Source organism: Odocoileus virginianus, chromosome 3, assembly GCF_023699985.2.
Source record: "Odocoileus virginianus isolate 20LAN1187 ecotype Illinois chromosome 3, Ovbor_1.2, whole genome shotgun sequence".
In the NCBI taxonomy this organism is placed as follows: domain Eukaryota; kingdom Metazoa; phylum Chordata; class Mammalia; order Artiodactyla; family Cervidae; genus Odocoileus; species Odocoileus virginianus.
Window position 1 is genome coordinate 36,118,971 of NC_069676.1, and position 17,258 is coordinate 36,136,228.

The following is a 17,258-nucleotide window of genomic DNA, read 5'->3' on the forward strand; positions in this document are numbered from 1 at the left end:
AGCTTTATTGACAATAGCGCCTCACGAGAAACAATCCAGATGTCCTTCAATGGTGAATGGTTAACCAACTGGGGTCCATCCATATCACAGAACACTGCTCAGCAATAAATAAAAAGAACCAGAGCGCTGACACACGCAACAGCATGGATGCGTCTCAGGAGATTCACGCGGAGTGAAAAAAGCCAGTCTCAAAGATGGCTACTAGATGACTGCAGCTACTCGAGACTCTTGGAATGCAAATTTATGGAGATGGAGCACCATCAGCAGTGGCCAGGGGTTAGGGATGGGGGCTGGAAAGGAGATAACTATAGCTATAGATGGAGAGCAGGAAGGCTTTTTGTGTGGTCATTGCACAAATCTCAAGAGTGATAAAATTGCATGGAAATACACAGATGCACAAATAAGTAAAATGGGTGAAACTGGAATAAGGTTGGTGTATTATATCAATGTCAGTTTCCTGGTCGTGGGATTGTACTATAGCAATGTAAGATGTCACCATTGAGGGAAACTGGATGATGGGTACGGGGGGTATTATTTATTACAACTGCATGTGAATCTATAATTATCTTAAAAAAACAAAAAAGCGACAAAGGGCCACACCGTCTCTCACTTGCAGCACCCAATCTCTAACTCTCGGCTGTGTTAGTAACGGGTTAGACCTCAGGCAGCCAGAGCCCTCACCTTGTGGCAGGTCCCCGCGAGGAGAGGCTTCAGAGCCCCTGGCACTTCCTGCCGCTCTCGGGGGCGCCTGCCCAGTACTGGCTCCGGGCACAGTAATGGGGCATCCCGGGCTCACAGTGCCAACAACGCCCAACCCACCTCTTGCCAAGAAAGGAAGAAGGCTTTTGTAGATCGGGCCCCTGCTGCGTGTCCAGCGCCGAGGGGTGAGGTTGTCTCACCCAGCCCTGTGACCACCTGGCCAGGGCACTGCTACTTTTTTAACAGATGAAGAAGCCAGGGGTTAGAGAGTGTAATAATTTACTCAGGGTTACAGAGTTAGGAAAGGCAGTGTCTCTTCTGGCCACTGAGGCGAGAATCTCTTTTAGACAGTTTTTTTCAATCTGTGGACCCCACGATATGAGAAAACTTGCCTCTCTAGACCAGAGCTCATATGACATAGCTCACTTGTCTTCCCAATTAAAAAATTAACTGAAATTCTCAGTGTCCACCACACAGATCTTCTGACCAGTCTGACTTAGCCAGGGTCCTCACCAAGAGAATAGAACTCCAGCCAAAAGACAACAGAGTTTGGAAATGTTACCCAATCAGAGGGGCAGTGGTGGTGGGTGATTCCTGTCTCATTTTACCCTGTGTTAGGGATCAGCTGCTAAACAATTCTAAGGCTCAGGGTGGAACCATTGATCTGGACTCTCCTTATCAAGGCAGAAAATGAATGTTGACACTCGAGCATGTTCTAGAGGGCGTTTAACTTCTGAGGTACTTGGAATGAGGCTGGACACCCTTCTCCCCCCAGGATCGGATGGCTGAGGTCTTCCCCTAGGAACGCGGGATGAGTTGAGGGGAGCGTGCACATCAGCAGCCCAGACTCGGCCAGTCTACCTTGAGGATGCGGCGACCGTACACGTGATGGTCTCTACTTATAAAGTCCGGACTGAGCCTCGGGAAGACCATCTAGTCAGCAAACAGGTGTTTGATGAGAAAGGCAGGAGGGTGATTTGGAAACCACCAGGCTATTTCTGGAGGCAAAACCACTTAACCCAGCCTGGAGAGAGGAAGGGCATTGGAAGTGACGGTCCACAGTGAGAGGGTAACAGGCAGGAAGGCCAGGGGTCTCTAAATGGAGGAAATAGGCTGCAAGTGTTGGACATTTTTTATCTTTCTCTTAAGCATCAGGAGGAAATAAACAAGTGTCAGATTTTTTTCCTTCTCTATACAAATTTAAAAAGAGGTTTCTCTTAAAATTTTGTGTTGCCATGATGACAGCTGGCTCCACCTGAACTTAACTTTTCTCAAACCTTGAGCTAACCGAGGTGTTTTTCTAATGGACGTTTGTCTTCAGCTGTGTTAATGAACTATGTATTTACCTTAGACTCTGTCTTTCTTCAAGTTGGTTCTGCTTAAGACTCAGAACCAATAAGGGCTCAACAAACCTGTTTTACTCATACATTGTTCTAATCTATGTTAATGAAACTGTGTATTTACTTGGAAACTTCCCTTTCTTCAAGATTCATGTCAATCGTTTTATGGTCTGGGTTTTATGACTCACCTGGTGCCAATGTTATCTCAAAATGCATGTTGTAGGTGAGGGGCCTGGTGCCACTCTGAGTTTTTTTTTTTTTTTTTTTCACTCTGAGTTTTGAGACATCTCCTTTCTCTAATTAACAGCTTGCTGATAGGTATGTAACATACTGCTAAAGGCTAGCAGGGAGGCACTCTTTCTGCCCCCTTCTGATGTCTATGTCAGAAGTTTTCTCTATCACTTTTATAGTTTAATAAAACTTTATTACACAAAAGCTCTGAGTGATCAAGCCCGTTCACTGGTCCCCAGTTGAATTCTTCTCCTTCAGAGGCCAAGAACCCCTGCATCTTTCGTGGTTCAGCAGCAACCTTTCAACAGTCTCCAAAGAGGGCTGCTATGCTTGATCCCATCCCTCGGGTTCTTCTGCAAAGGGACCTCGCCCTCCCCTAAGAGCTGGAGTCCATTTCTTCACCCTCTCGACTTGGATGGGTCCTGTGACTTCTGTGACCAATAGAATGCTGTGGACACGATGCTGTGTCCCTTCTGGAGGTGGCTCTTAACTGGCCTCCTGCCTCTTGGAATGCTACTCTTGGGACGGCCCTTCTCCCACCAGGCTGGGAGAGGCCTGAGCCACACAGAGATCCATGAGCGGGCATCTCCGGCTGAGTTCCCCACCAATAGCCACATGAATTGCCAAGACATGTTTTGTGGAGTCCATGGAGCCCATCCAGCGGGAGTCCTCACTCTGCTTCAGACTCTATTGAGGAGACCCCTGGTTTGGCAGGAGGCACTTCTGGGTACCCAGGCCCAGGGGGCATGGAGGGCTAGAGGAGACTCTGACCTACCGTTCCCACTCAGCTGAGTATCCACTTTCCTGATTGCCATGAACCTTCATTTTAGGGGCTTGGGATATAGGACGTCACCCCCACTCACAGTGGGAGAAACTGAGTCTCAGAGGAGGAGGTGATTCACTCCACGTCACTCGGCTGGTAAGCGACAGAATTGAACTCTGGGCTCAGGGCATCTGGCTCCAACCATAGCCTTCCCTCTTCCTGGGTGCAGGCTGCTCTCAGGAAGATCAGTCTCTAGTCTGGGCCCGGTGCCAGCCCCACTTTCTGCCTACCTATGGTGATAAGGGTGACCAGGATGTCTGCTTGTCTGTGCAGAGAATGGAAGCTTTGGCCAGATCAAGGTGCTTCGGGCTTCTACCCGATGGCTGCTTAAGTAAAAACAGGCAGCAAGATAGACCACGGGTGGGGAGGGGGCTGTCACTCACTTCTTTCTGTGATAAGCACAGGGACCCAGAAGAAACACTTATTATGATATAAAACAAACCATGTGGGGCTGGGGGAGGGTCTTGCTTGGTTCTTACCTGGGGGCCAAAGTCTCCTGGTGCACCCTAGGAACAAAAAACAGGGTGATACATCACCACTACTTCTATTACTTTTACACATGTGTGGAGCGTCTGCTCTATGCTCAGTGATTCACATGCATGGTCTCACTCCAATTCCAACAAATATAACAGACAGGCTCTATGTTATCTCCATTTCCATTGAGGAAACTGAGGCACAGAAAGGCTAAGTAACTTGCCCAAGGTCACACAGCTAGCAGAGCCAGGGCTTGGAGTGCGGCGGTCCCCTATCTATTGCCAGCCTCCAGACACAGCGGAATAGAACCCTCGAACTTCCAAATAATGACGGATGATAACTGATTCACCGCTTGAAGTCACCAAGCTTTGGAGCAGTGTGCTATGTAGCAGTAGATGCCAAGACAACAATTTCTCTCTGGTTTCAAGAGAGAGGTCTCCCTTCCTTCCTCATTTCTATGACTCAGTGGCATTAGCCAGAATTGGCATGAAGGCAACCACTCCACCTGCCAGCTGGTGCCTATTCTTTGTTCATCTACAAAGAACACTTATTCTGTTACCTTGCGCAGTCTTCTCCATGAGAAGTTGGTTTTAATTTACAGATGGAGTAACTTGCCAAAGATGACACAGTTGCAGTGGAGATGGAATGCACACCTGAGGCTCCAAACACCAGATCCCGTGCCTTGCTCAGCCCCAGTGGTGGACGGGAACCCTGGCTATTCTGACCCACACAGGGCACATGGCAGTGGGGGTTGGGGGTGGCGCAGCACAGCCTGGCTCTGTCCTGCTTAAGAAGTGTCTGTTGGTTCTACCACACCCAGGGCTGTTCTGGCCCCTGACTCCACTGTGGGACACACAGGTCTCTCCTCTCTCCTGCTATCCTCCAAGGCACCTGGAGTCCCAGCCCTCCAGGAGTCTGACTGTGACATTTAGTGCCCATATGCCAGGGAAGTCCTTCTCACAAAGGGCTACAAATATCCTGGGGCTAGCTCTCTACCATTTGTTTTCCTGGGAGGTGTTCTCCCCACAAGGAATGCTGTCAACAGTGTTCAATTCCCCGGGCTTTTCTGGTACCTTCCTCTTTTTCAGGTTTGATAATTTTGGAAACCCGTCATTTTGGATGGACTATGCTTTGACTTTTGTTACACTCTGGTGCCAGAAGAACTCAGATTCAACCCTCCAGGTACTTTAACTTGTCACATGTAAGCCTTGTAACCATTTTAGGAGGTAGGCACCACTAACCCCACTTCACAGATGAAGAAACTGAGGCTCCAGGAGGGGATGTGACTTGCCCAAGGTCACACCCTGGGACTGGGGTTTGAAGGCAGGTTTCTGGCCTCCTTTTTCAGCCTACCACATCTGGACAGCCTCCAGCATCACTTACCTTTTCCCCTTTGGGGCCTGGAAGTCCCTGGAGAAGGGAGACAGAGAAAGAACATGGGTGAGTGAAGAGGACTAGGCTGACCCCCTTCTGGTTTCCCTGAGGCTCTGAGGGCAGAAAGGCCTGTGAGGCTAAGCAGAGCTGTGAGTGGCTCAGTGAAAAGACATGTGAACCTATCAGCCTTTAGCTGCCCGTGCTGGCCCCAAGGGAGCTCTGCACCTCAGTCCTCACCATGAGGAAGACAGGGCACTGGGGAAGTCACTGGCATCCTCTCTGAACAGGGGCAAATGTGCTAGTCACTCCCCCCAGAGAACAGAGCTCTCCCCGCTCAGCCCTTGCTGGGCCCAGACACCAGTGAGGAGTCACTGACTTCTGGGTCTGGAGGTGTGAGAAGGTGGAGGTGGCTCCTGGCAGGCCACGGTGGTTGCCATCACCCTCTGGCTGCAGGAAATATGTCTCTTTCAGTCTTGCCAAGTTATTAACACCAGGACTTCTAGGGAAGCGGGTCAGGTCACACACAAGGCACTGACTGTGGGGCTCAGAGACCCTGGGGTGGGGGCTAGGCTGCAGTGGGGCCAGTTTGGCGTTCACACTCTAGGTCAGGAGCCTCGATCCCTGGGATGGATCACTCCATCCCAAATCATGTTCTCTTCAGCTAGTAATGGATTTGCTCATTCACTCTTTCAACAACTCATCCGTCTAGGTACTGGGTTCTTTCCTCCCCTCCTTCAATAATGCACCCAGCATCAGTCAGCTCTCCAATCATTTGTTAATCTATTCATTTTGCACTCAATTGTCTGCCCAACCATCATGCATGTATACATCCCCACTCATCTACTCTTGCTTGCATCCAACTGTCTGTACAGTGTTTGATTCATCACCTCACTTGACTGTCCTTCCATCCACCCACTCATCCATCCACTCATCCGTCCATCTGTCCTTCCTTTCTTCCGTCCATATCCAATTATTAATTTAATTATGCTATCTGTGTGTATCTTATTTATTCTTCTAAGGACGCCCATGGACCACCTCTGACCCAGGTGTTGAAAACTCTTCAGTGTGGTGTCCGCCATCCAACTCCTGAGACTCTAAGTGAGGGGATGCTATGTGCTGAGGGCCTACTGGGAGGGCAGGTGTTTTGAGGGCTGACTGGACATCAGGGACAGTGTTGTTCACAGTTTTTTGCACTCCCAGCATCCCTGTGGGGAGAGTTAATATGACTGTTTGACAAAAAAAGAAGCCTCAGGCTTGGGAGGTGAAAAGGTTGCAGTCAGTAGGGGGTGGGGCTGGATTTGAACTCAACTCTGACGGTCAAATGGCTTCTCTCCATGTTGAACCACATTCTCAGTGGCTCCTCCCTCTGGCGTCCACGGTCATTCCCAACCCCAGGGGCAGCCCCATCCCAGGACACCTACAACTGCCCTGTCATCACTTACAGGTTTTCCATCCAGACCCAGTGGCCCCTGGAAAACGAGAAAGAGAGACAGAGAGAGCACAGAGGTTATATCTCTTCTGTGTTTTATGACCCAGAGGCACTGAGTGACGAGAGACCAAAGCCTGCCCTGAGTTCATGGTCTTGGGTACATTTCACACGGACTCTCTGGGTTTGTTGCCCAGAACCCCCTCCTCCGGAAACAGAGCCCATTTCTCCTTCAAAGCCACCCGCCTCCATCACCCCACAGGATTTGGGCATGTGGCCACATTCCCTCTGCCAGGCTGCATGGTTCAGGAATGAGTGTCATGCCTGAGACTCTGAATGGTGGGGCTTTAGCTTCGTGGTGTCTGCAGACGGCCAGTGCCCACTGCACAGAAGCTTCCACTACCTCCCCTTCACCTGTCTTCACACCTGACAAAGCCTTGCTGAGCTCCACCTCCTTGCGGGGGAACAGAGGAATCCAATGGGGGTGCCATGGACTGGGTCTGCCTGGTCTTGACCAGCCTTTGCCCGCGAGGTCTAGCTGTAAACAGTTAGTTTCCCCGGCTGGGTCTCCAGACTGCCCTGGCAGACAGTCATCCGCCAGTTCCCCAGGTGCGGCGACAACAGCTACCTCTTGGTGCCCTTGCTGAAGGGCCTCACTCCAGGAAGGAAATCAGGGCAGTTCTTAAAGCTGGTGCCCTAAGTGCTTCCGGCCACTCGCTTCACATTCAGTCAAGGGTCTGGATGTCAGGGCAATGGCCTGGGGGCAGCTGGGGTCCCAGGAGCAGGGGGAATGGCCCTGGGGTTTCCTGGTGAGGTGCAATTTCAGTCCCCACCATCTGCAGCGCAGCAGGAGCTGCACGAGCTGGCCTGTCTCCTCGGGCCAGCTCCTGCCCATCTTGACCTGGATCTGTACGAAAGGGCTCTTCTCTTCAGCAGTTCACTAAGAGTGGGCCTCGCTCCCATCTACCCACCATCGGCTCCGGCTCTCATAGGGCCATGTCCCTCTGGGCATCTCTACCTGAGACCCCTCACCCTGGCCTGGCCTTCTCAGAGAGGGCCCAGTCCCATCCTGGGTCTCTTCTGGGGCTATCGGTGGCCTCCATACTCTGCCTGAATCGTAACAGAAGTCCTGTGTAAGGCAGGTGTTATTATTCCCATTTTACAGAGGAGGAAGCTGAGGCCCAGTGAGGGGAAGGCATTGCCCTAGGCCAGGCATCCAGAAGAAGTGGGGACTGGTGCCCAGATGGCAGGGACTTCAATTCTGTGTGGACACAGAAGCCCATACTGCACTCAAGCTCTGGCAGTGGTCTCACCTGGCCTCTGGCCACTCTCTCCTCCTCTTGTCTGCCCTTGTATTCCTCTGTTCAAACCTCCCTTGCTCTATCCCATTGCCCATTGGATCTTGCCTGTCCCTGGACCCCCAGTCACCTTGACCAGAGTGGTTGCCAGGGCAGACTCTGTGCCCAGGCCCTGAGTGTGTCTGTCTGTCCTGCCGACCTGAGCCCAAACATAGTGCACCCTTTGCCCCTCTTTATTCTGCATGGTTTTAAAAAGTCATAATGCAGATGGAAATTAAAAAGAGACAAAGATGCAGCTTAGAACTAAGTAACATTCTTTCCTTTTCAAGAAATAAGAAGGCAAGGATGTAGAGAAAAAGGAAGCCCTGTGTGTTATTGATGGGAGTAAATTGTGTAGCCACTAGGGAAAACAGTATGCAGGTTCCTCAAATAATAAAAAACAGAACCACCTTATGATCTGGCAATTCCACGTCAGGGTATTTATCCAAAAAAAATGAAAACAATAACTCAAAAAGATACCTGCACCTCCATTGCAGCATTTTTCACAATAATGAACAGAGGAACAACCTAAGTGTCCACTGATGGATAAATTGATAAGGAAGATGTGGTACACACACACACACACACACACACACACACACACACAGAAATACTATTCAACCATGAAAAGAATGAGAGGAGCTTGACTTTTCAACAACATGGCTGGACTGTGAAATGCATTATGTTAGTGAAAAAGTCAGGCAGAAAAAGACAAATACCACATGATCTCATTTATGAGTGAGTGAGTGAGTGGAAGTCACACAGTTGTGTCTGACTCTTTGCAAACCCATGGACTATAGTCAATGGAATTCTCCAGGCCATGATACTGGAATGGGTAGCCTTTCCCTTCTCTGGGGGATCTTCCCAACCCAGGAATCGAACTAGGGTCTCCTGCATTGCAGGCAGATTCTTTACCAACTGAGCTATAAGGGAAGCCCTCTTTTTATATGTGGAATCTAACACCAAACAACAACCCAAAACAAAAGCTTATAGATAGAGAGAACAGACTGAAGGTTGCCAGAAGTAGGGGGGTGGGTGAAATGGAAGAAAGGGTCAAAAGGTACAACCTTCAAGTTACAAGATAAATAAGCTCTAGGAATGTAATCTACAGCAATCAGGACTCGAGTTAACAATACTGTATTGTATACTTGAAAGTTACTAAGAGGGTAGATCTCCAAAGTCTTCATCTCAAGAAACAAAACAAAACAGAGACTAAGGTACAGCTTAGAACTAAATGAAGCTCTTTTCTTCAAATGCCAGGGGCAGAGCACAGCAGACCTCACTGCTAAGTCACCAGCAGCAGCTGGGGACATGAACTGGCCTTGGAACTAGATTGCATGATGAGTTCAAGACACTCCTGATAAAGGCCAGGACACAGAGCAGGGCTTGCTTTGGGACTTGACTCCATTTCCTTCACAGGGTCTGCCCTTGCCACAGCTCTGGGAGACTGGTGCCATGTCCCTTCCTACAGATGAAGAAGCTGAACCAGTGGGATTGTCCAAGGGCTTGAAGTAGGCCCTACTCTCTATGGAACGCTCTCTCTCTCCAGCAGCACAGGGTAGCAGGAGGGACAGATGGCTATCCAGGGAATCTGGGGAGAAGGCTCATAGGCTTTGCCTTCCTGCCAGGATTTCTGGTACCTCTGACTCCCTGAGTGAGGAGACTGTCCCTGGGGAAGGGCTCTCTGGACCCTCTTTCACTTTGAGCCTCTGCCAGGCCCAGTCCCAGTTGGCGTGAAGCATGCGGTGCTATGCTGCCCTGTTTTTCTAGAAATGCCTGCTACAGAAGGGAGCCTGGGGATGTTCCCTCGGCTTCGACCCCAGAGGGGAAAGCTCAGTGCCACCACCTGTCTCTAAGAGCATTCTGAAGGCCAGACCTCAGCAGCCCCTCCTAAGAGGGATCAGGGACCTCTTGCCTTCCAGGCAGGATGCTCCCCCCTGCCACCTCCAAGACTGTCCCAGTGGGTCACTGACAGTGCAGCCTTGGTTCCCAGCTTACTAGTTTGTGAGAAGCCCCCTACGTAGCAGAAAACCAAGTTTTCAACCCGGGGTCCTGCCTGTATTTGGGGTCACAGGGCCCTTGGCTCCTGGGACTTGATAAAGTTTGTAGTTTCAGAATAATGGCAGAGAGGGCACAAAGAGCCGCAACCTTGGAAGTGCCCACAGTGAGGCTGAAGGGAAATTTTGAGTTCCTCAGGGACTCAAAGCTGGAGCTGTATGTGGAGAATCCCATGGACAGAGGAGCCTGGCGGGCTACAGTTCATTGGGTCACAAAGTTGGACATGAGTGAAATGACATAGCATACACGTGGTTAGGTATGATGCCAAGAAGATTCCCTAGGCAAACAGAGAATGGTGATGTGCAGATATTTAGAGACTAGAGGGTGCTGGCCTGACTTCGGGGATGCAGCTGACCCAGAGCCATGGCTTTGGTCTGTGGAGGTGGCTCTGGGCTCATCTCTGATGACACCAAGGTAGGAACGTTATGCCCAGGCCCTTGAATTCTCTGTCTGGGGAAATAGCTGATGCTTGGAGAGGCTGCTTGGTGACCATGGGTCACTGGAAGTCAGGGAGGAGGGAGCTCATAGGAGGGTGGGGTGGAGGAGGAAACAGCTTGGCTTTGGAGTCAGATGGACTTGCCCAGCTTTGGGGCATGATTCTGACCCCTCTTATCCTGGGAGAGGCTGCGGCCTGGGCTGTGACCCTTAGAGGATGGGCCCTGCCCACAGTCACCCTAATACTGCCTTTACCAAACTGGTGTCCATGGAACACTGGTATCTTGCAGGGTTTGCCTGGTGGTAAGGAATTCTATGGTCAAGTAAGGAGTTGTTGTTGAGTTACCAAGTTGTGTCCAACTCTTTGAGACTCCAGGGACTGCAGCACTCCAGGCTTCCCTGTCCCTCACTGTCTCTTGGAGTTTGTCTAAGTTCATGTCCATTGAACCGGTGATGCCAGCCAACCACCTCATCCTCTGTGGCCCTCCTGTCTTCAATCTTTTCCAGCATCAGGGTCTTTTCCAATGAGTCAACTGTTTGCTTCAGGTGGCCGAAGTATTGGAGCTTTGGTTTCAGCATCAGTCCTTCCAAAGAGTATTCAGAGTTTATTTCCTTTAAGATTGACTGGTTTGATCTCCTTGCTTTCCAAGGGACTCTTAAGAGTCTTCTCCATAGAAGGCTTTTTTGAACCATAGTTAGAAAGCATCAATTCTTCAGCGTTCTGCCTTCTTTACTGTCCAACTCTCGTATTTGTACACAATTACTGGAAAGACCATAGCCTTGAATATATGGACCTTTGTTGGTAAAGTGATTTCTTTGCTTTTTTTTTTTTTCCATTTATTTTTATTAGTTGGAGGCTAATTACTTTGCATCATTGCAGTGGTTTTTGTCATACATTGAAATGAATTAGCCATGGATTTACATGTATTCTCCATCCCGGTCCCCCCTCCATTTCTTTGCTTTTTAATACACCATCTAGGTTTGTCATAGCTATCCTGCCAAGAATCAATCGTTTTCTAACTTCATGACTGCAGTCACCATCTGCAGTGAAGTAAGGAGTTATACCCTGTGAAATAGGTTTCTTTCCTGCAAGACTTGTCTGAGCCATCATTCTGCTTGTGGGTCTCCTAGAAGGCAATGTTCCCAGCCTCACTGGGTCCCTTGTTTCAGGGCCTGGCTGGATCTGTGCAAAGCAACTGTGATGGCAGGCTGTGTGGATGAACCTGGTGTTTCCATGAGTTGGAGGGAGGTCCAGGCCTGGCCCTGAGTGCTCTGTGAGGAGGGAAACATTCTGGGAAAGGGTGGATCTAGTAGGTGGGCTGGACCAAGTCCAGGCTGAGTGCCCCAGCTGCTGACAAGCTGATTTTGAGCAGGAGGGGAATGTACTGGGAAGCCAGGCCATCTGGAAGAGCAGAGCCCCAGATGGGGTGGTGGCAGGGCCTTGGTGGCAGGGGGTCTTATCCTATCCAGACAGCCCTCCCTTCCCTGACTATCGGCAGTTCCAGCTGCTTCTCTCCCTGCATCTCCCACCAGAGGAGCCGAAAGAATGACACTGGGCAGCCTGCAGAGTAAAGGCAGGACTTGGGCCTTCCCTGGGCTCAGCTCCCCTCTCTGAGCCTCAGCTTTCACAGAACAGGTGATCCCGAGGGTCAGATGCCACAGCGCTGTGCCTGGACCACAGAACGGGTGATCCCGAGGGTCAGATGCCACAGCGCTGTGCCTGGAGGCGCTCAGTCCCTGCTGGCTCCTTCCCCTGCCTGATCAAAGCCGTGGAATTCACCAGAGGTTTTCAACTCTTTCTGCCCTCCACGAATCTAGACAGCTGTTTACAAGCCTGGGTTATGCTTTAAATCATTCTTCCCTGGTGCAGATCAGCTGAGCTCCAGGGCGATCCTGGATGTGTAGAAGCAAACAGAAACTTGTGCTGTGCTGAATCTCGGGCCAGAAGGACAGAGCCCCTGTGCTGGCCCATCCCCTTGCCTCGCTCAACAATCTGAGCAGCCTGGAACCTCAGTTTCCTCATCTGTAAAATGGAGGTCACGCCGTTCTCTTAAATGACAAGTTCAACATGGGTCCCAAGATAGTCTTCTTGGTCTCTTCTTTCAGATCAACCCAAGTTGTGAGACCTACAGGCAAGCAGACATGGAGTGGAGCCTGCACTGGCCCTGGGGTGGGCAGTGCTGGGGAGGGACATTTGTGTGGCCTTCCGAGTGGCTGGCAGTGAGATGCAGGCTGTGCCAATGCTGACATCTCTTACCTTTGTGGGTTTGCTCCCGCCCTCACCCCTTGGGTATTTCCTAAGCAGGGTTCCATGGAGCTATCTTTAAAAAAAAAAGTATTAGCAAGTATGGCAAAAGAGAGGAGGTTTCTTCGTGAAGTAAGTTTGGGTCATGGAGTATGCCAACTCTATCACTGGAGCGTCTCAATGTGGCCAGGGAACAAAGCCTTGGAGGGACCCCGAGGCAAAGAAATTGTGCAGACTGTTTCCTCTGTGTGAGGCTGGCTCTGTTCCTCCCTGTTAGCTGTGGCTCAGGCCTCCCAACTGGCGAGAGTATCTGTTGTATGGAATTGAATCAATACACTGGCTGTGTTTAGATGGAGACAGGAGTAAATGCTCAGACCAGCCGGAGCTGGGTGACTATCTTGCTTTCTGGTTGTAATTAATGCTGACAGCTCCTGTCGGGGAATGGAGCCCCTGCAAATGCACCAGAACAGGGCCCCTGGATGGGGGGCTTACCAGGATTATCAGTCCAGGGTCCAGTAATTATGGCCCAGATGTTGACAATTCATCAAATTACAAGGCTGTTGGGGCCCAGAGTCCCAGCCTGGGACGCACGCTTTTCTGTGCAAAGGCTCTCTCATTAGGGCTGTCCAGTGGGCAAGGCGGTGGATGGGCAGCGCCCTCGGGCAGGTCAGCACCATGTGGTTCTGATTTCTCAGGTCAGGCTGTTTGCGTACACATGGGCCACAGCACGACTGTCTGGGCTTAGCGATTTCCCAGGCTTGAATTCCACTGTAGGGTAAGGGAAGAAAGGACCCCCCTTCTTACATCCAGGCTGGCTGCAGCTTGTGTCTTGGTGGTGGCACGTGGCTTCTTCTGGGGAGCCCCTTCCTGGGACCTCGGGCCCTTTGTAGAGTGGTCTCTGCAGTCACTTACTACACCTAACTCAGAGCGAGCTGTGGGGACTCCAGCTGTGCGGGGACTTAGGAGCCTGCCAAGGTCGGAGCCCTGCCCTTCACTTGCTCCTTGGCCCTCCCATGCTGCCCCTCTTACTCTTTGTCTGGGCAAGGGAGGGTAGGGCTGGCTTGGAGCCAGGTTTGGTTTAGTCCATGCAGTTAAAAAAAAAAAAAAAGTAAAACATAACTAAATTAGTTACAACATTTAAAAATTGTAACATTTCACATAAATATCTGGAGTGTGGACTTTTACTGAAAACCTGAAGATCTGGCACCCTGGGTTCACTTGTGCCTGGCAGTGGCTGCTGGGTCCAGGGCAGTTCCCAGTGCCTCACCACTGGCCTACTGTCCTGCTGAAGTGACCTGCCAGCTCGGTAGGGGCATCTGGCTTTGTGACCCTTGGCCGAGAAAACCCATTGGTCCCCTTAGCTCTGTGATTCTGTGAGGCCGGAAAGCCAGCTGGCTTCTATTCTGGGGAGAAGACATGATCAGTGAACACGCTGTGTGCCCTGGAAGCAATTACACGTATGTCCATTACACATCAGGGCTAGAAGAAGGGGTGCTATGCCTTTGAACAGATCCCAAAATACCTGCCTAAATTACACATTTGCCTGTTACATGATTACCCTGTCAGATATCAGGAAAAATTGTTTCAGGGTGGGGTGAAGGGGAGTGACAGACCTGACTCCCATTGGGTAGGGGAGGATGGAAGCTGGATCAGTGAACTGAGCTTATCTGCTGAGAGCTGCCTCTAGCCTGGTGTCTCCAGCTCAGGCACATGGGGCTGGTCTGATGGAAGGCTGTGGGGATGGCAGGCCAGCTGAGGCACCCATTTGGTGGTGCGATGATCTAGCAGGACGGATCAGAGGGTGACGGTCCCAGTGTGGCTGAAACTATACGATGGGTAGTGGCCTGCCTAGAACAGCACAGCTCAGCTGGCGGGTCTGAGACACAGCATTGCCAGGACACCAGGGGACAAGAAAGACTGACAGCGCTCACAGCAGACGCTGAGGCTGCAGAGATCCCGACAGCCTAGGCTACACACCTGATCTGCCCTCTTGCCCTGAGCTGTAGTCTGCAGGGCCACTTGCCTGCTTCCTCCCATCCTCACTCATGTTTGAACCCCCAGCCTCTCTGAGACCTTGGGCTTTGAGGTAAGCCCTCCCTGGTTTCCATGGGTGACACAGTTGTCACCCACTGTTAACAGATTGGGCTTCCCTGGGGGCCCAGATGGTAAAGAGTCTGCCTGCAATGCAAGAGACCTGGGTTTGATCCCTGGGTTGGGAAGATTTCCTGGAGAAGGGCATGGCAACCCATCCAGTATTCTTGCCTGGAGAATTCCATAGACATAGGAGCCTGGTGGGCTACAGTCCATGGGGTTGCAAAGAGTCGCAAGAATTAACAGGCTGATTGGAATCCTTAAGAATCCAAAGATTTCATATAAAAACCTGTACTTCCAGCTTCTCTTGAAATGTTAGAAGATGTGGTAATGATCGACCTGCTTGGGCTGAGCTACAGTGACCCCCTTAGATGGGGCATGTGCCCTCCCAGTTCAGTCGAGGCCCACTGTTCCCTCCACTCTCCTGCACCCAGCCAGTTCTCCTATTTTGTCACCTGGCTGGCCCCTGGAATGCACCAATGAGCTTGCAAGCCTGCAATTCCAGCTCTGAATCTTCTCTCCAAACCGCGTATATGTCCAGTCCTCCACTTACCCTGCCTAGGACTTGGCCTCTCTCCTGGAACGGTCTCCACCAGCCTCCCTGCCTCCTTTCCCCAGTGCCTATTCTTCCTACAGTGAAGCAGCGGGGAGTCATCCCCATTGTTCTGCTTTTACCCTGCAGGCCTTGGAGTGAGCTGCTTAACTTCCCTGGAGCTTGTTTCCTCTTCTGTAATGTAGGTGTGGTGTGGATGGAATGATTTCCTATAGGTGACAGTGTCCAGACTAGAGCTGGGCACACAGGGGGTTAAACGAGTGTGACTGTAATGTGCTGGGCCAGTTTCAGTGTAAAAATCCAGGAAATGGGGCAGAGCTAAGACACACACACACCTTTGCCTTCTCACCTGGAAGTCACTGACCCTAAGCATAGCCCTGTTGGGCAGGTACCGTTAGTACCTCCATTCTGCTGATGAAGAAATTGAAGCTTGGTGAGGCCAGGCATAGCCAGTTTGGCCTGGGACCCAAGCCTGAATTTCCTGCTTAAACCCTGTATGCTTCCCACCTCACCATCTCTCTCTGGCTGCACCTGGTACGGCCTCACCTCCACCCTCAGGGCAGAGCTGCAGCTCCCCATGCCCTGACATTCAAGGACCCCCTGTCTGCCCCCACGATCCTCCTTCCAGACCCACAAGCCACCTCTGAGAAGTCCTCCTCATCTTTTCCTCAGCCCACACAGTTCCTCAGTAACTGACCCACTGCACTGTCTTCCCGCCACCTCCCCTCCCCACTATGACTCTCCCTGAGGATCCAGTGCCCACCAGAGGCCTGCCTCTGAATGGTGTCTGTGACTATTTGAAGTGCCCCCTTCTCCAGATGGGCTTGTGCCATCCTGTCCCACCGAGTTTGGGTCTGAGTAGCCCAAAAAGGCTTCCCAGGTGGTACTAGTGGTAAAGAACCTGCCCACCAATGCAGGAGATCTAAGAGATGTGGGTTCGATCTCTGGGTCGGGAAGATCCCCCCGAAGGAGGAAATGGCAACCCACTCCAGTGTTCTTGCCTGGAGAATCCCATGGACAGAGGAGTCTCACGGGCTACAGTCCATGGGATTGTAAAGAGTCGGACACGACTGAAGCGACTTAGCACTCACATGAGTAGAAGGACCTGCCTTTGTAGGGAGATGACCCACTGGGGCCAATCTCTCCCTAGAAGCCCCTCCTGAAGGGTGGTTATGTAGCACAGGCTTGCATACCTCCAGTGACAGGGAACTCACTGCTTCCTGGGGAACCTGACGGATTTGCAGGGTTTCTGTTAAGCCTGGACCTTCCCAGGTTGGATGCTATTGCAAGCTCTCTCCACCTTGTGCCCCCTTTACGGAGATAACCGACTTGTCAATGAAGCTGAGTGCTCCAGGCCTGCTGGCCTTGACCCTCCTCTCCTGTTCCCTCCCAGCCTGGCCTGTCTCAGGTGCACCCTCTCCCTGGACATTATCTGTGAAGTTCCCATCTGTCAGCCCCTCCTTGGCCTTCCAAACTCGGCTCACACCTCTCTTCCTGCCCTGACCCCCACCACGCCCGGCCTGGGTCACAGACACGTGTCACAACCTGCACATTCTCAGCCCTGGCATTTGATTCTCTCTCCCACTCAATCCCAGCCTCCATGAGGCGAGGGGCCCTGGATGTATGTCTCACTAGTTGTATCCCAAATGTCAAACAAAGAGAGGACACAATGATTATTTGTTGAGTGAACCAATCACCAAGTGAATTCTTCTATAAAGTTCCCTACTGGCACCAGTGCTTGGCCTGGGAGCACCAGAGGGCGCTCCAGACCTGTCAAAGGCTGTCATGGGCACCAGCTGCCGCCTGCCCTTCTGGGCCACATCTTGGGGGCTGGGGCCCCTGGCTTGGGAGGGCCTCCTTCAGCCTCAAGGGCTCCCCCTGCTGGGGTCGGTGATCACCGTGGTTGCAGGAACTGGCACTCACTGAACCCAATTTGTATGTCCAGTGCTAGGCCTCTCAGGGGGTCAGCTAACTGGCTCCCCAAATGCCTGAAGAGGGGTCACATGGTCTGTGGAGCCCCAAAGCCCACTCTCTCTCCACTTCACGTGCAGGACAGAGGGCCAGTCCTTGATTTCAGGAGGATACTGAGTGGACCAGCTTCATACTCCAAATAACTGCTTTCTTTCAAGTCTACTTACTTGGAAGACCTGAGTTTGCCCCAGTGACCTAGTG

General features: G+C 51.4%; 1 protein-coding gene across 1 annotated transcript in view; it reads right to left on the bottom strand.

Moving 5' to 3' along the window:
* COL23A1 (collagen type XXIII alpha 1 chain) overlaps positions 1-17,258 on the bottom strand; it is a 372,482-nt gene that overhangs the window by 19,659 nt on the left and 335,565 nt on the right. Inside the window, exons 6-8 of the mRNA XM_070465188.1 lie at positions 6,384-6,410; positions 4,951-4,977; positions 3,573-3,599 (exon numbers count right to left, since the gene is read on the bottom strand). Coding sequence (XP_070321289.1) covers positions 3,573-3,599; positions 4,951-4,977; positions 6,384-6,410 — 81 coding nt within the window. The remainder of the gene's footprint in view (positions 1-3,572; positions 3,600-4,950; positions 4,978-6,383; positions 6,411-17,258) is intronic.